Here is an 18,629-nt window from a genome sequence, read left to right as displayed (position 1 = left end):
ATGTAAATGCGGCAAGGTGTACTTCCACTACGTGTGTCCGCTTTCCTGTTTATATTTCATACAGTGCTCGAGAGATTTATTTGAAACAGATGCCTTCTTTCCGTATGCGTGGTCGCTGCTGAAGCACTTAAAGAAGGAATAAGCACTGACCCTATGATGTATTAGTTCTTTTTCACGCATTGTTTTTATGTCTTATTCTTGTTAGAAGATTTTAAGAGAGACTCTTCTGACCAAACTAAAAGTTTCTTATTGCACTTAAGGCTTATTTCACTGCAAATGTCTGCAAAAGATGTGTCAGGGTTAGTTATGGGGCAGAGGGTGGAATTCTTAAAATACTTATTTCAGTCCAGCTTTGAATAACTGTTCTGTGCAGTAAGTTAGACCTTCCTTCACTTGCGTCTTAAGGTTTGTCATGTGGTTTGGCAGACACGGAACTTCTGCAGTTTTTTTTCCCCCGAGGGTGTTGGGGGTTTGTTTGTGTTTTTAGTTTTTTCTGAGTTTTTGCCTCAGTGCTCTCTTTCTTGCTTTACTCCCCACGTGGCAGACTCCAAATTCTGGACATTTTAGCAGTCGCAGGGAGAGTGCATGCGAAGAAGCAGAGTACATTTTGTATAAGAAGCTACAGATCAGTGGTTGGTGGTTTTAATTATTTTTTTTTATTTGACCATTAATGCGGTTAACACAGGCAGTCTTCAATGAAAGTTTCTTTGCTTTGCTGCTTATGAGCAACTCAGAATTTAAATAACAAAAACCAAGTGCTATTTTTCCTGATCTGAATTTGATTGAATTGCTGTGTTTAGGGATGTGCGACTTGGGAGAAATGGGGTAGAAGAAATAAAGCATCACCCTTTCTTCAAGAGCGATCAGTGGAACTGGGACAACATTCGAGAGAGTAAGTAAATTAGCTTGAGAGTTCTGTTTTGTATTCAGTATTTGCAATAGTAGAAATGAAAAAACTTTAGGCTGTGTAAATTAAGTATTTTTTATTTGTCAAGAATCTTGCTCAAACCTATATGTATCATTTGTCAGTAAGTGTTAGTAAATAAACATTTTTCCTACTGGAATTATCATCACCTTTATTGTGCTTTTAATGTATAGATTTCCATTTTGAACAACGGAACTGGATGTTTCAGACTTCACTAAAAAGCATGCATGTTAGGTTCTGCTGCTTTGTGACTTTTGTTATTTTGGTTTGGGTTTTGTTGTTGTTTTAATCTTCTTTGGTTAAGACAGTAGTTTTGACAACGGTCTTGTCAGTTTTACTGCTTATCATTTAAGGCATTGTGGACTTCATAGCTTCAGGCAAAAAACCAAAGTATGTCAGTTCAGATCATGAGCTCGATCGTAACTTCTAAAGTCATATATTTACTAAAGTTTCTTAAACTGATGATTGTATTTAGAGTTCTGTTCTCAAATGTGATTACCTTAGCAAATACATTTTGCGCATTAGATATTCTATGCATTAGGCCACTAATATAAAAAGAGATTTCTCTAGGAAAAAAAAAGTTCACAGTAATACTTACAGATCTGCTGCATGGTTAATACGTATTTAAGTAGCAGGACAACTTACAGTCTTTTTAACATTATAGAGATACCAATATGTAGCAAGTGGCTGAATCTTGGAGTGAAGATGATCTTTTTTCCCCTTTTTATAGCTGCTGCTCCTGTTGTTCCTGAGCTTAGCAGTGATATAGATAGCAGTAATTTTGATGACATTGAGGACGACAAGGGAGACGTGGAAACCTTTCCAATCCCCAAAGCCTTCGTGGGAAACCAGCTGCCTTTTATAGGATTTACATACTATAGAGACAATTTGTATGTGATACTTTAATATACATTTTTAGAAATACATCTGCAGATTTTTCTTATATCCTGTCCTTTTTTTCCTCTCTAGATACATAATTTATTAATTGCATTATATTAATTTGTCCGCTTGTGAAGATGCAAAATGCAGAGTTTAGGCAGAATATATCATTTGCTACTAGTTTGGTTATTTTGATAAATCTGATTAAACACAGTATTTTTATATGCACAAAACTACACAGTTTCTTAAATAAATCTTTTAGGGTTAAAATACTGATAGATTTGTAATTTAGCCCTAAAATGGCTTCTTGTTAGTAGCTTTAGAAAAAAGTTTACGCAAGATAATAGCTTGCTAGGACTCGAATGGTTAAGAAATAATTTTATTAATCAAAAAATTACAAACTGCTATGGATTTGAAAACATACGTTACACATAAGAAAAGATTCAAATCAGAAAGATGCACTCACATGGAAGTAAAACAAGCTTCATTCCGAAAACAGCGTAGGGCAAATTAAGACTTGAGAGAATGGATTAACATGAGTTGATTGGCAAGGTTGCCCGAGTTGTTGAAAACTTGAATAAGAGCCGGAGGGATTTGTTTTTGTTTTTGACAGGTTGCTAAGTGACTTCTCTCAGTCTTGCAGAGAAAATGAATCTGTGCAATCTAGTAAAAATGAGGTTAGTGCCTTTTTTCATAAGTATTATTGGTATGATTAACAAATTTTGTTAAGTCTGTTAAGAAAAGACAAAGTGTAAAATAAGTTTTCAAGAAATTTTGTGGGGGGCCTCTTGTTTTTTAATGATCCTCAATAAAAATATTTTCTATTTACAGGACAGCAGCGAGGTAAGAATATTATTTGAATTACGAAAGGAATCAAAAAATTCCTACATGATTTATGTGAATGTGAAATATCTTCAATGTTTATCCACCAAATTGATAACAGTAAACCAGTTGTATTTTGAAACTATTGTATAAGGATGAATGAATACAGATTTTTTTTTCTTGAATTCTTTTGGCATCTAGAATTGTTTGGAAAACAAATGTGTAAGGCTCCTTTTGCCACAAACAGCGTCACTCTTGGGAAGATTGTGAATTTTGGCTCCACACTTGCCTGAGTGATTCATGACTGATTTATTCAGAGTTTAGAAAAGTGAATTGGCACCTGCAGTGATAAAGGAATGTTTAAATCGTGCTCTCAGTTGGAGTGAGTGTATGGAGCATGTTTATCCAGCTTTTGAAGATTGACAATTGAATTCAAATTTGCAGATGACAGGAGAATGCTATGGAACTTTCATGTACTTACTTCATTATGTTACTCAGACTTTGTATTATTCAAGCGTAGATAGTGTAATTGTTAACACTTCTTAAAACTTACAACTCCTTTTCAAAGTTTAAAAAATAAGTAAAGGAAATGCATTACGTACTGACCAGCATGAATTTAAGTGCAAATGTTTATTAGACTCCACTTCATTCCTTCCTGTTGTTACTGAATAGATGAATAGTAGTTTTAGAGCTTCCCTTTTAAAAAGAAATGATACTGTTGTTTAAAATACATAGCTTCACATTTGTGGTATTTAGTTTATGTTGTGATAGTAGATGTAGTTGGTAAAATTTTGCATTTCACTTCTGACAACTTTTTTTATTTGTATTTTCTCAAGCAATGAATCTCCAGTTTTGATGTCCTTTTCGGTGTCCCTGTTCTGGGATTCTTCTAATTGTAGCGATTATAAAGTGTTTTAGAAAACCACATTTTTACATTTCATGTTTGGGGAGGTAGAGGAGGAGGCGGAAGGGTGGAAAATGCATTTGAAAGCCTGAAGACATAAGGGAAATCCAGAATTTATTATTTATCATTTATTTCATTAATTTTTGGGTACTTGACTCGCAATTACTTTTTAATATTTTAGTAAGCAAAACAAAGTATTCCTTAACCTGAAAAGTGTTCGTTAGCTTCTATACGTGTTAGACCAAGAAATTCTTCTTTATGTGAGGTCATTGAGCATGCTTAGTAATAGTCTCTGAATATTGTCCAATTTGGTCGTGTGCCTCCCTTTTTATTTTTTAATTTTATTTAGAAAAGACTATCACAAAAATTCTGCTGCAGTGGAAAGTCTCTGTCTACGGAGAAAGCGTACAGCAAAGGGCCAGTAACAATATTTTATAGAAATTTTCTGACTCACAGTCTATGGCACGTGATTCTGCAATGGTTAGATTTAATGTAGCGTGCCACAAATTTCGTTGCTATGGATCTGTGTCTTTAAAATTATCAGGATGAATACTTTGTAAAGATGGCACCTTCTTGTGATGGTTTTAAAATAATACAGTGGAAGGTTGAATTCGTTTTCCTCACTTTCCCTTTTTTTGTCATTTAATTGAATTACCCTTGGTTTATGTGATAGCATTTTTATATGTGGGCCATGCTTTTTTGACATTTTACAGTTTCAGAAAAAACTAAGCAAGCTAGAAGAGCAGCTCAGTAACGAATTACAAGCCAAAGATGAACTAGAACAGAAGTACAGGTGAGACTGTTTTGATGTGTTTGGTATGTTTATAAAGTTTTATTATATCTTTTGGTTTTGAATGCGTAAAAGCATTTTAATCCACTTCAGGGATTCCCAACTCTGCAAGCAGACCTCGCTGTAAATTGCTGGCTTAATTCTTGCTGTTCTTGTGACTGCTGTTTTATTTGGGCTTTGCATTGCTGTTTTTTTCCTTAACTCTCCATAAGAATCTCTCTGTTGTTTGAGTGATTTCCCCAGTCCTTGAAGTTTCATGTGATTGCTGAAAATGGAGTATCTTACGTAACATTAATGAAACAATTCCAAACATTCTAATTTCTGTATAATCAGCCAGGTTTAAAAATATTTTTCAAATTTCTTCAGGTCTACTAATACTCGTTTAGAGAAGATAGTGAAAGAGCTAGATGAAGAGGTACGTCTGTAATTATTTCTTATTGGAATTAGTAACATTTGTGTGTGGCTTTTTTCCTTAGAATAACAGCAAATTACTTTGGAGTAGCTGTGTATTTATAGCAAGAAATACAGGTTGATTTCTTGATATTCACAAGCACAAAATTGTTGTCACTGCTAAAATATTTTCATCGTGATTTTCTTTCCTACAACTATGCATTTGTTTCCAGAACTCGTTTTTTACCGTGTTTTTAATTTGGAGGACAGCATGGTATAAATATCCCATATACGACTTTAAATTGAAGACGTGAGGGTAATATTAGAAGAGGAAGGTCATTCTTTGCATTGTGCAAACAGTGTCAGTTAAAAGGACCCTATTTCTTGCCCCACTGTGCGCCTTAGTGCTACTACAAATTTGTCATCTCTTTAGTGGATGTGTACGACTTAATTTATTGCTCATCCAGGCGCATGTCAAGCCCTTACATCACATGTATGTTTCTGCGCTTCTGGAGTGGCTGCTGGGCAGGTTTACCAGATTCGTCAAATCCAAACAATCGGTCTTTAAATTGTAAAAGCTCCTGGCCGTAGCCAGCCCTGTCCTGGGTTGGGTTTGACCATGTGTTCTGATATGCCGTGTTTGCGGCAGGCAAATGCACTGTGCCTTTCTCCATTACAAACTAAACTGAGTGCGTGAGCTGTCTTTTTATCATTTAAAGAATACCACTCTTCCATATGTACTAAGTGGTGGGTTTTTTTTTTTAAATATATCCAGATAACTTCAAGGAAGAATGTAGAGTCTGCAGTCAGACAGTTAGAAAGAGAGAAGGCTCTTCTTCAGCATAAGAATACAGAGTACCAGAGAAAAGCAGAACATGAGGCAGATAAGAAACGCAATTTGGAAAACGAGGGTATGTTGAACCATGCTTGAAGTGGGTTTTTAAAAGATAAATGAATTCTAGTTCAAATTGATGCTTTTTCATGACAGTGATTAATAATGTTGAATTGTTTTTGTTGTAGTTAACAGTTTGAAAGACCAGCTTGAAGATCTAAAAAAGAGGAATCAGAACTCTCAAATATCCAATGAGAAAATCAATCAACTACAAAGACAGGCATGCCAACTTTATTGTGTATATTTTAAAATAATAGCTGTTTGAAGTACAGATTTTTTTTTTTTAAAGTTTAAAAGCTCTTCTTTCTTGTCATGTTTTGGTGTTCAAAAATAATCTTAAAATACACTCCTTTCTATTTCTTTAATCCATAAAATCTAGTATTCTGTAGCAGAAATGGTAGTTGTTATATTTTAATTGTTTCTGAAGTATGTTTTTATCAATCTTTAGTTGGATGAAGCCAATTCTTTGCTGCGGTCAGAGTCAGATACTGCAGCCAGGTTAAGGAAGAACCAGACGGAAAGCACGAAGCAAATCCAGCAGCTGGAAGCTAATAATAGAGAGCTACAAGATAAGAACTGCCTGCTAGAGAACGCGAAACTCAAACTGGAGAAGGACTTTCTCAATCTTCAGTCAGCTCTAGAATCAGAAAGGAGAGATCGAAGTCATGGATCAGAGATTATCAGTGATTTACAAGGTACTCCTGCACATCTTCTGAAGTTAAGCTTCCTTCTTGTTTTAGAAATAAAAAATAGGTTTGGGTGGTATTATTTGAGCTTCAGATTGTGACTAGATTAATGTGCTATTCTAAACAATCTTATGTTAGTGTGGACGCTCATTTAAGAGAAAATGTTGATAACATTTGTAAAATGTTATTGTTAACTTTTAAAATCACCCCAAAGGGAGATGTTCTTAATAGTCAGAAGCTGTTATATCTGAAAAACGTTATCTCTAAGTAGATAAAGTACATTGTTTTTTCACATACTGCCCAGCCTCATTGATGTTCTGGTCATTTTTAGGTCGAATATCTAGCCTCGAGGAAGAAGTAAAAAATGGAAAGAGTGCATTAGCCAAACTGGAAATGGAGAAGAGACAATTGCAGGAGAAAATTACAGATCTAGAAAAGGTAACAGCACTTCTAAGTGAATGTTGGTGTTACATTCTTACAGAACTTTTAAATTTGCACTTCTATTACTTGACACATGGAGAGAAAAATCTATGCAAAAAGTCAGCCTTGTTTTCAGTGTTTATTCTTTCTTTTATTTTTTTGTTTATTCTTGGTGAAAAAAGGACATCATTTCTCTTATGATCATAATATGTTATACTTCTAAAGTACATAATAATGTACTCCAGTGTGTAGCTTAACAGTGCAGTAGTAACAGTTCATTTCATCTGTTGTTTTTTTTTTAACTCTGAATATTGCCAAAAATAAAAAAGCTTCTAATATTGTTTTTGCAAATTTGTCATTGAAACAAAAGTATTGACAAAATTCTTCAATAAACTTAATCTTTGAGTCACTCTTATTACAGAATGTTGGTTGCCAAGGCAGGAATTCTGTAATTGTTTACAACGGGGGATGTCACTGTGCATTTTTGGAGCTCTTTGCCATCCATAGAAAAACATTTGTAGAAATGAGTTCTGGGTTAGCTCCTTAGAATCGGAGCGCTCTCTTCTACTGTCAGCACACTTCCAAGCAGCATGTTACTGTTGTCTGAAATTTTGTCTTTAACCTGGTGTGTCTAATGTTTTATTTCAATGTCATTTTTTCTTTAACAGGAAAAGAGCAACATGGAAATAGATATGACGTATAAATTCAAAGTTATGCAGCAGAACCTTGAACAAGAAGAAGCTGAACATAAAGCCACAAAAGCAAGATTAGCAGACAAAAATAAGATCTATGAATCTATAGAGGAAGCAAAATCTGAAGCCATGAAAGGTATGTATTTAACATCACAGTTGGACTTAAGTGTAAATTATACAAAGTAGATCATATAATCTTTTGATGCTAGTGGAAGCCTAAGTGTAGGCTTTTTTTCCTCGGTTCCCCTGTTCTTTTTAAATAGCATTCATGCCTTAAAAATCAGTCATAGGCCCTTTATCCTTGCTTTGCTAGGTTAAAGACATACTGGTTTATTCTCGGAGTACAACAGGTTCTCCGTTGCACACAGCACTAATTTATTTCTGTGCCAGTGTATTCTGAATTAATTTTTCTTAAATTTCCTTAAATTAAAATTGCTTGAAACATTTTTGTTGAGAGCTTATCTGTGTTCTTCCTCCATATACTCATACCTTTTTGTTCTTCCTAAGTAAAATACATGTCAGCAACTTAACAATTTAAATACGTAGACCAGATAGAGTTAGAAATGGCAAAGCCTTTGCTACGCTTCCATAGTCACCGTGCATATTCTGCTGCATGTCATGACAACTGAAATCTCTTGGAGAGAGGGATAATTACCAAACAAATACAGATGGCTCTTAATTTTTAATTAAATGGCTTATGTTTATTGCAGCTCCTTAAAAAGCTACCTACAGATCCTATCCTTCCAATTGCAAAGCGTTCGCACAAAAAATTTTGAGCATGCAGATGTTCAAAAGAAGCACAAATGATTCTGTGATAACGGCTGAATCACTTGGCGTATCAGGCTCCCGAACAGCTACATTTTATATGATTTCAAATTACCATAGTCAAAGCAACACTTCAATGCACTTAGATGGAATATTTTTAAAAATCCACCCTTTTTATCCATCTCAGATGTGTTGCAGATAAACTGGAAGTTATCTTGAAGCTCAAAAGTAGGAAATAGCTGTCGGTCAGGAATGCTCGCAAAAGCTTCCTCTGGGTGTGGGTTTACTGTGAAAATTTTAATGAATCACTTTTCGGCAATCTTTCTCTTCATTGTTCAAAGGATAAACATGTTGGTTATTGTTAATAGGGGATATATGTCCTCCTCCTCCTCCCCTCACCCTCCAAAATCTGCTGGCTTATGCTGACTGACATCTTACATCTCTTACTTCACAGAAATGGAAAAGAAACTTTTGGAAGAGAGGGCTTTGAAGCAAAAAGTAGAAAATCGGTTGTTAGAAGCTGAAAAGCAGCGCTCCATGTTGGACTGTGATCTCAAACAATCACAACAGAAAATCAATGAGCTCCTTCGGCAAAAGGATATCCTAAATGAAGATGTAAGGAACAATGACAAAAGGAGTCTTGAGTGGAACCTTGTTTTCAATGTCGTAATATTTTCCCTGCTATAGCTGTATTTAGGAATGAATGTATTTGTGAATGAAAATATTTAGGAATGAACACTTGTGAATGGAAATGGCAGCAACTTTTTCCTTCTCTGCATTTGGAGCTTTAAAAAGTCTGTTTTGTGTCGTGTGGTTTCGTTTTTCTGGAACATTTCAGAGTTACTGATTCTGGAATGTAAAATGCTGTGAGATTGACATGAAAAAACTAGCTTATTTATTGTGTACTAATGCCTGTATTCGGGAGACAGCTTTGACTTATGAAAAGACGGGAGCGTGTTGTACAAAAGTGCAGAGAAAATCATTAACAGACACTGTTTAAATGTTGCTTTCCTGTGTAAGTCTGTAAAATTCACAGATTTCTGTTTATTTTTCAGGTAAAAAACCTGACATTAAAAATAGAGCAAGAAACACAAAAGCGCTGTCTCACTCAAAATGACCTCAAGATGCAAACGCAGCAGGTCAACACCCTGAAAATGTCAGAGAAGCAGTTAAAACAGGAGAATAACCATCTACAGGAAATCAAGTTAAGCCTGGAAAAACAAAATAACGAGCTCCGCAAGTATGCAAAGTTGCTCTTTATTTTTTAGTAATGTTACTGATTTGTAATTATTTTTTGGCAAAAGCTGAGAGCAATATTAATTTTTAAAATTTGCTGCACAGAATGTGCTATTCTACAGTGCAAAACTTAACTGTATTTTAAAATAATTTACAGTGACTATAGCTGAGTGATTACCCTAGTGATTCAGCAGATTTGTAGTAAAATAATTTTGTTACCCTGAGTGTCTTAAAAAAACCCATCTTAAAAGCAAAGAGTATGAGGACTTCAGAGAAACACCTATTTAATAAACAGTCTGGGAATTTATTTATTTTTTTTTTTTAATGATGTAAGACTTCAACGAAGAGGAAACTTAATGGCATTATTAGTCCAGGACAGCTTATTAGAGTTGGAAATGAATACTAATACAGAGCTGTGAAGTGCAACCATTGGAAAATATCCGCTACTACAGATGTTTAAACACATCTGTTGTGCCTTCAAATAAGAGTTGTGTTAAATCCCAGCAGTTCTTCAAGGTCTTACAAGCAATATTTGCACCTGATAATAAATAAATAAATAAATATTTTTTAACATAAAGAGAATTCATGTGAATGAAAAGGCGGTTTAGCACATACATCAGATGAATCTCGTTCTTAGCCCCTTTATGCCTTCTGATGGTTTATCTCCTTGTGCTTCACCTTTTCTCTCAGCGAGATGCAGTTACTCACCTAGAAGGCGGCTACGTGTGACGGTTGCTGCAATGTGAAACGCTGGCAGAAACCTTTTCTGCTACATTATTACTGTTCTTTGTTACGGACTGACTAATTGACTTTCTGAGTTGTTTTAATAACAGATGAATTCAAGAAATGATGCGTGTCAAAGCATACAGACGTGTTTTCACAGACTGAGCTTTAACAAACGAGACCCAAAACAACCCGTCAGATCAATGACGTTTTACATGGAAATAAGATTCTGTCGGTGGCTGTTTGTTTTATCAGTGTCCCTTACTGGTTAAATTATGTGACACTGTTGTAGTCAGCGTGTTTAAACAGACTTCTTATTAGTGCATTTTTCTCAGCTGTACAAGTGAAAAAGAGACCAGGTACCCAGAGGAAGCCTCAAGTTTAATTGCTGACCATACTTTGGTCAGGAAAATGACTGAAGATCTTAAGAGCGTGTACGCTGTCTTTTCTATTTATTGGTTTGGAATATCTTCATCTCTTTTAAAGTATGTTATTCCTTTCTAGGGAACGTCAAGATGCAGATGGACAAATGAAAGAGCTTCAAGACCAACTTGAGGCTGAACAGTATTTCTCAGTATGTTTTATGCTTCTTTATTTTTATACTAATATGTTTACTAAGTGGAATGTTAGCTTTTCTTCTTCCTCCTCAGCCATCAGGCGTTTCACAGCTATAACCTAAAGCTAATCCTTTTTCTTGTGTCTGTCTTCAGTCTCGTCTGCAGCCTTGTTAAAATCTAAATTCTACCTCCCTCCCTCTGACAAAGATCTAAAATAGTAAAAAAAAAAATATTACTGATTTTTTTTCTTGTTTCTGATACTACTTATTTTCTGTCAAATAGGGATATTCACATTGAGAGTCTCTTTAACAGTATGTCTACAAACATAAAATGTGTATCATACACCTATCCATTCACAAAAAATAAATAACAAAAAAGTAAAACAACAAAAACATATTTGGGTATGATCTTTTATTAAATTTAGAGAAGACATTGCACAATTATATTCTAATTAAATGTGTGATTAAAGAATTGCATACAGTGTTATCTTGTATCATTTTTTGTGTACCTTCAAGCTGGAATATGCAAGTCACGTCCTTTTCTATCCAACTTTAAATTTTAGACTCTGTACAAGACGCAAGTTCGAGAACTTAAAGAAGAATGTGAGGAAAAGACCAAACTTTGTAAAGAAATGCAGCAAAAGATACAAGAGTTACAGGATGAGAGGTAGATTTTACTAGTCGTACTACTGATTAGGAAGACATTTTGTTGTTTGTCTTGGGGTTTTATTTTGGGTTTTTGTTTTTTTTACTTCCCCCCTGTCATAACCTCTCATTTATTAAGTTAATAGAGTTAACAGTATGTATCAATAATTTGCAGAGATTCCTTGGCTGCTCAGCTAGAGATTACTTTGACAAAAGCAGATTCGGAACAACTTGCACGTTCCATCGCTGAAGAACAGTACTCCGATTTGGAAAAAGAGAAGATTATGAAAGAGCTGGAGATTAAAGAGATGATGGCTAGGCATAAACAGGAGCTGACTGAGAAAGATGCCACCATAGCCTCTGTGAGTAATATGAATCGTAATTTTGATAGTGGTTTACACGGGTTTGAGTTTTATTTGCAGTTTGAGTTATCTATTGTTATTTAGCATACTAAGATAGGATATACAAGTATATCTGACATTTTAAAAGTACTTATTTTCTATGAATGAAATAAAAAAAAAATCTCTTATCATGTTTCTTCCATGCATATCTCTGATCGTTCTTCCTTCTGTGCCCTTACCCCTCTTACAGCGAGTCCTCTTATCCTTACCCTGGTATCAGCCTGGAGCATTTCCTTCTGTCCTCTAACGCTTTCATATGCCAAATGTGTTTTCTTAAATAGTCGCATGTACTTTTTGTTTTGTAGTTGGAGGAAGCAAATAGGACACTAACTAGTGATGTGGCTAATCTTGCTAACGAGAAAGAAGAACTAAACAATAAACTGAAGGAAGTACAAGAACGTATGTATTCTCTGAACCAAACGCAATATAATTTGAAACCAGTTTTGTTCTTCAATAGTACCATTTTCTTTTGTAATGAGCGTTCATAGATTTATTTTTTTTTTGTTTTTATTACCTTGCTACAGAAATTACAAAGCTAAAAGAAGAAGAAGCAAATGTAGGAAATATTAAAGCACAATTTGAGAAACAGTTGTTGAATGAAAGAACATTGAAAACCCAGGTAAGCAAATGTATCTAAATGAATGAAGAGAATAGTATTCATGAATCAAATAATTTTTAATAGGAAACTCCCTGTGTTAAACTATCTATATATACTGTTAACACTCTATTCTTTTTTGCCCCAAAACAAAATATTTTATTTTTTTTTGCTTCTATTAAGTTGGGCTTTCAGTGTAGTGAAACTGCATCCTCATGATTTATTATAGAAGAACTCCTAATCCAGATGAGTCCACCAGCAAAAATTTTCCTTTCAGTCAAATGAACTCATATTTTACTGGTTTCCATCTTGATTTATATTCTATAAGTTCCATAAAACAGTGTATTTCTGATTATTTTTAGAAGAAGTGGCATTTTAATCTAAAGGTACATTTTGGGACTAGCTAATGGAAACCGAAGAGAATATTTAAATGATAGAAGTGTTCAAAGCAAACACTTGCTTAAAGTGAAAATGGCATCATTACCTTCTTTGCAGTTTTGAGTAATACATTGAATTAAAGCAACTTTATAGTACCAGATATGCAGGGGTCTTGGTTTACAGTTAGATTAAAAGTAGTAGAGAAGACACTATTTCTTCATGATATAACTTTGTGTATTTATTGGTGTGGGTTTTGTCATTTTTTTTCTTCCCCGCGGGAAGGCTGTGAATAAACTCGCTGAGATCATGAATCGGAAGGGTCCAGTCAAACGTGGAGCTGACACTGATGTACGGCGGAAGGAAAAGGAAAATAGGAAACTGCATATGGAACTGAAGTCTGAACGAGAAAAGTTAACCCAAATGATGATCAAATATCAGAAGGAAATAAATGAAATGCAGGCGGTAAGATCATTTTGCGAATATAAACACTGATAGCATTTTCTGTAATTCTCATTGAGTTGATACAGGCTTTAAGGTAGTATAAACAGTCTCTATTCCTCAATTTCCCATGACCAAAAGAAATACATAGTGTTTAGAGAGAAAGATTGACTGAGAAGTCTGTGTAATTTTCTATTTATTTTTTTTCTAAGTAACCAAGTATTGTTATAACAGGAAATCTTGTCATTTATCCATACAGCAAATAGCAGAAGAGAGTCAGATACGGATTGAACTCCAGATGACTCTGGACAGCAAAGACAGTGACATTGAACAGCTTCGTTCACAGCTACAGTCATTACACATTGGTCTAGACAACAGTAGCATAGGCAGTGGACCTGGAGATGCTGAAGCAGATGATGGCTTCCCTGGTATGTTAATTGTATTAATATATCTGCATTAATTAGGTTTATATCAGTGTTTTACCGTAGAAGCTGAAGGATTAAGTTAACCACCTGATGATTCCGTGGCTTTTCATCTTCAGGTGTTTCTACCGTCTTATTAATGCTTTGAATAGTGATCACTATCCACCTACTAACTTAATCTGTCCATAAGCACATTTCATCTTCCATTTATTTATAGAAATTTCTTCTAAAAATTCTTTTGTACCCTATTAAAAAACTAAGTATTTTTTCCACTTTATTGTGGTGGTTACTTTGCAATTACCGTGTTACATGATGAAATGTAAAACTAATACTGTCTCTTCTTAGACATTCTATTTTGACTTCTTTTCTACTTTTTTCCTCCTTTATGCTTTATGTTTAGTCCATATCACTCAGTCCCACACTATGGAATCCATGTCTTTTACCTACCAGCACTCTTCTACCTCTGTCAGTATTGCCACTAAGCCTTCCAGTTCTCGCATGCTTCTCGATTCTGATTCTGACTCAGAGGAAGAACCTTTGTCTTGTTCCCACAGCCCTACAGAAGTTGATAGCACAGGTGACATCCCCGAGAACTCTGGTTTTGTTCTTACTGTGTCCTTTTCTCTGTTTCAAAACTAACACTATTAATACATTATTAAAAAACAAATCTGGCAGTAGACACACTGCAGTGTCAGTGAACGTTGCTCTCAAAGACGTGAAAAAAGTTTGCATGAACAAATAACTGGCCTGTTTTCTCTAAATGTTTACATTACAGATGCTTGCTGCCATTTATACAACCACTGTTTGTATTAAAGTATTGAATAAATGAGCCTTATGGCCTTGTTTTCAAGGCAGCCTCTACCCAGTATCTGCAGCTGTCTCTATGACCCGAAGATACTGGATACCAAAAAGTCACATCTTTGTGTTTAAGTGAAGCGTAGAGACATCTAACTCCTCACCATCTAAATGTACCTTACTTGCTTGTAGAAATGTACTCTTCCAAGTATTACATTATTTTGCCTTATTTCGAATCTTACGTTTGATTCTTGTATGGTAAGGCAAGCAAAATTTATTCATTTTTCCAGATACATAAAGCATATAATAAGATCATATGGCTCTGGTAAAACAGAGCTTTGTTGTACTAATTTATAGTCATTATATGACTACACATACACTGTGTTGAACAAAACTTCTGTTTAGTGTTAATGTCAGGGGTGGGTTTTTTAATTACATTCAAATTTCTGTATTTCACTTGAGGTTCCTTTAAAGTGTGAATACCTTTCCACTGAAGGCAAAACTTGTTCTGGAATATTGACATTCCTTCATCAAACTAGCCTAAAGAATAGCGCACTTCCTCTGTTTTCCTCATTCTGTGGTTTTTGCTATGAGGCTTCTAATAAAAGAATCATTAAGTGCATACATAATTCTTTTCTTGTTAGCTGCTGTTGTGGTATCTGCATGGTTTGGTTTTGTTCTAAAGCAAAAATCATATCTAAGCTAGGACTTTTTTCTGACATCATTACAACAGATTTGAGGTACGACGGTTGTGTTTTGTTGTTGTTTTCCCTTCTAGTACTTATAAGCATGTACTGTGAAAGTTTTGGAATATTCTGGCCTTTCTCTGATCTGTTGCTATAGAATGGACACTAGAAATGAAGAAATGTAACCAAAACTATCATTTTGTCCAGTTTCATGTGACAGTATTAGAGATTACAGAGAAAAATAGGAACAATATTAATGCATATTTTTTCATACCATTAAGAAACTACACGTTTCCTGGGTGTGGGGAAGGATTTTTTTTTTACATTAGCATTATGCGCGCTACCCTTTGTATCAGGTGTCGTTGAAAGGAACAATTTAAAGTGGCAGGTATGAGGCAAAATATACGTTACAGAACGACTTCGTGTACTTGGTATGTACATTAAACTGTGTCAGCAACAGTAATGCTTATAGAGCAGTAAACTTTGAAGGCAGCGCATATCTGAATAAATAACCTTGCTTCAGGTCTCCAGACAAAATGAGAATTCTGTGAACATCTATTAACTATTTGTTATGCTATGTTAAACATGGGCAGGAGCCTGCAGATGCCCTCTGATGAGAAAGAAAATAGCTTTTGCGATTTTTGGAGCATGTTTATGCTCCTTTCATGGTTTTGTGTTTGTTAATAATTAAGGCCTTCAGTATTTTTGACGTGGAGGTTCCTCAGCATCAGTGGAGGTTGTCTGCCAGGGTGGGAAACTCATTAGAGAAATAATATTGCAATTGAGTAGTTCCTCTCAATAAAACATAGGGGAAAGAAATGCTTGTATTAAGCACAGCTATAAAAATAGGATCAAAGGCTATGAGATACTATGTGTTAGCAAGCGCTAGGCAAGCGCGATCCTGGTGAGCTTTTGGTTACGACTGAAATGTGTATGGCAGACAGCAGCTGAGCTTTTAATACTGTTGATAAACACAATCTGACTAACGTGCCAGTGTAATTTAAAATATTGCAAGTATGTGAAGGGGCAGGTGAATTTTAGGCAAGGCCTAAGGATTAGTCAAAAATTACTTATTTTAGATTAGAAAGCCTAGGAGATTTAGGCATAATTAGAAAAAAGAAAAATTGACAGAGTAAAAAATATGAATTAGAATACTAAACTTCTGAAATTTTACCTGGCGTATAGAGGATATAGGTTATTGGTGGTGGTAGCTTGCTTTTTTTTGGTCTTGAACTGGATGTTGTGTGGTCTGCACTAATATCTTCAGATGCTGTTTTAAAAGGTAAAGATTGATAGACATAAGCATTTTAAGTCTTGAAAAATTACTAAAGGAAATGCGTGTGCTATAATTGCAAGTTTGCTCTTCCCATTCTTCCTCATGCCTACTACTTTTTTGTGATTGCATTGTTGATTATTGGCTGTATTCAGGAATACATGATGTAATTTATTCCTGAACATTTACTTTGCAAGACCATGTAGTTCATGTTCTCATGTTTGCTCTTTTGCTTTAGTATTGCTCTTCGGTAACTACTTTAAAATGCACAGTAGTCTGAAAAATAATGTTTTGTGAATATTTACGTTGTTTAATATATATCTTTTTTTCAGAATCAAGATTGGAAGGCTGGCTATCACTGCCTGTTAGAAACAACACTAAAAAATTTGGATGGGTTAAGAAGGTAAGAAAACCAGGTTTATGGTCTTGTTTCAGGTGTAGTCTGGATTTTAAATTTACTGCAGGTTTTCAACACTTCAGTTTTTCTTTGGTTCTCTCATTACTTGAATGTATAAAATGTGTTAGCTAGTATAGCTATGTCTGAGAGCTATGGCTTCTTTGTCCAGCCAGAGGTGAGAACAGCCATTCATGATCTTCAAATATTTGTACATTCAGCCATGAGCATTCCCAGCAGAATTACAGAGCTGGAATTCAGCAGAGTCTGGAAGCAGATGCCCTTGACAAATTCTCTGTTTGGCAGATAAAACTAACAACTACTCATCTGCCTTGTGCAGCCTTTGCCTGTTTACTGCTTTTCAGTAGCCTCTTTGGTGGCTCTTGGTCCAAAAACTAACTACACAGTTTCATACCAGTTCACTTACTGCTCAGTCCCACTGTTCGTTCTGGACAAAATTCTGGAAATAGGAGGTCCTCTAGGTAACTAGCTTTTTTATGAAAATTGCTAGCAGTGCTGGTAGGTATAACAGTGATCTTCATGAGTATGATGCCTATTAGTTGTGAACTTCACGTGTAAAATAGGCATCATGACATGGCAGTTACTCTCACTACTACTCTACGTAAAATAGAAATTCAAAGCTTTTATCTTACTTTCTTCCAGACTTCCATTTTTATCTCTTTGTAGGTACTTAAATCTGTTTAAATAGCAATTAATCAGATAATATAAATTGATTTATCAGATAATGGGAATTTAGTTGGTTGTGTAACAAATTTATTGGTAAATCATGGACTTGGAATACAGAACTACTGTTGTCCACTTAGCTACCATTTAATAAAATTGTAGAAAAATAGTGCTGTGACATCTGTGGTAATTGCTGTGACATCCTTGACATCTGTGATGAGCTTGATTAAAATATATATTTCATCCTTTTCTGTCTCTTAACAGTATGTAATTGTAAGCAGTAAGAAGATCCTGTTCTATGACAGCGAACAAGATAAAGAGCAATCTAATCCCTACATGGTATTAGATATAGAGTAAGTGTTACCACGTGAGATTCCTCCTCCTGATTTGTAGGTGAACTTTGTCAGAAAAGACTTTGACAAAAGGCCTTTTTGAGGTCCAGTATGGGGGTGCCATGTCAAATGGGGCCAACTTTTGCAATCTGAACTACAGAGCTGGGAGCTGAAGTATGCATTGAAAGCAGCGGTGCAGCAGTGTGCGGTGCTCGGTGTGGTACAGGTAGCTCTGCTGAGCTCTGGTGGAACTGAAATGCTACCACTAGTTCAGCTAGACCCACCTCACATACATGTTTCAGCAAGAAACGTTAAGAAAACTAGCGGAGAGGCTACAGTTTTCAGTGTTTGTACATTTTCAGTTACATGTCCTCATGGGTGGGTTCTATAGTTAATTAATCTATTTTCTTAGTAAATACAGAATGTGGCTACTGAGGGGTCGGATCGTGTGTTAGAAAGCTACTGGCAATGGTTAAAGTCATGTGATGTTGGTTTTTCACTGCTGTTATTTCTTTTGCAAATATAGCTGGATGCTTGTTGACCTCTGGTTATTTAGGGGTTTTTGAAAGTTCATGTGCAGGATGGAAAGATAGGACTTTAATCAAGTGATGAGAAATTTGTACTGACAAACTTTTATGGCTCTTAAGTCCTAATGTGGTATGTTGTATCCTAACTTAAACTGTCAATTTATCATTTTGGTAACATTAATTTTTGTCCTTATTGAAATAATTGCCTATAGCAAACTCTTCCATGTCCGACCAGTCACTCAGACGGATGTGTACAGAGCAGATTCCAAGGAGATTCCTAGGATATTCCAGGTATTCAGTAATAAATTGTTGTTTCTAGTGTAACAAAGATGGTATTTCACACATTTCCAAAAATATTTTCATAACTTTGTCTAATGAA

The 18,629-nt window shown here is 35.2% G+C and overlaps 1 protein-coding gene across 3 annotated transcripts in view; it reads left to right on the top strand.

Moving 5' to 3' along the window:
- Positions 1-18,629, top strand: part of ROCK2 (Rho associated coiled-coil containing protein kinase 2) — a 106,708-nt gene that overhangs the window by 74,530 nt on the left and 13,549 nt on the right. For all 3 annotated transcript variants that reach the window (XR_010070461.1, XM_063330480.1, XM_063330479.1), the window contains exons 8-29: positions 801-892; positions 1,656-1,815; positions 2,418-2,481; positions 4,244-4,323; positions 4,687-4,735; positions 5,486-5,621; positions 5,731-5,822; positions 6,051-6,297; positions 6,620-6,726; positions 7,377-7,536; positions 8,620-8,780; positions 9,221-9,405; positions 10,629-10,698; positions 11,244-11,347; positions 11,501-11,687; positions 12,032-12,125; positions 12,251-12,345; positions 12,982-13,161; positions 13,397-13,565; positions 16,646-16,716; positions 17,656-17,744; positions 18,463-18,541. Coding sequence is in view for 2 of the 3 variants with exons in the window: in XM_063330480.1 (XP_063186550.1) it covers positions 801-892; positions 1,656-1,815; positions 2,418-2,481; positions 4,244-4,323; positions 4,687-4,735; positions 5,486-5,621; positions 5,731-5,822; positions 6,051-6,297; positions 6,620-6,726; positions 7,377-7,536; positions 8,620-8,780; positions 9,221-9,405; positions 10,629-10,698; positions 11,244-11,347; positions 11,501-11,687; positions 12,032-12,125; positions 12,251-12,345; positions 12,982-13,161; positions 13,397-13,565; positions 16,646-16,716; positions 17,656-17,744; positions 18,463-18,541 (2,671 nt within the window). In the remaining variant the exon portion in view is untranslated. The remainder of the gene's footprint in view (positions 1-800; positions 893-1,655; positions 1,816-2,417; positions 2,482-4,243; positions 4,324-4,686; positions 4,736-5,485; positions 5,622-5,730; positions 5,823-6,050; positions 6,298-6,619; positions 6,727-7,376; positions 7,537-8,619; positions 8,781-9,220; positions 9,406-10,628; positions 10,699-11,243; positions 11,348-11,500; positions 11,688-12,031; positions 12,126-12,250; positions 12,346-12,981; positions 13,162-13,396; positions 13,566-16,645; positions 16,717-17,655; positions 17,745-18,462; positions 18,542-18,629) is intronic.

Source organism: Chroicocephalus ridibundus, chromosome 3, assembly GCF_963924245.1.
Source record: "Chroicocephalus ridibundus chromosome 3, bChrRid1.1, whole genome shotgun sequence".
In the NCBI taxonomy this organism is placed as follows: Eukaryota; Metazoa; Chordata; class Aves; order Charadriiformes; family Laridae; genus Chroicocephalus; species Chroicocephalus ridibundus.
Note: the sequence above shows the minus strand (reverse complement) of the source record. Positions and strands in the feature narration are given on the sequence as shown.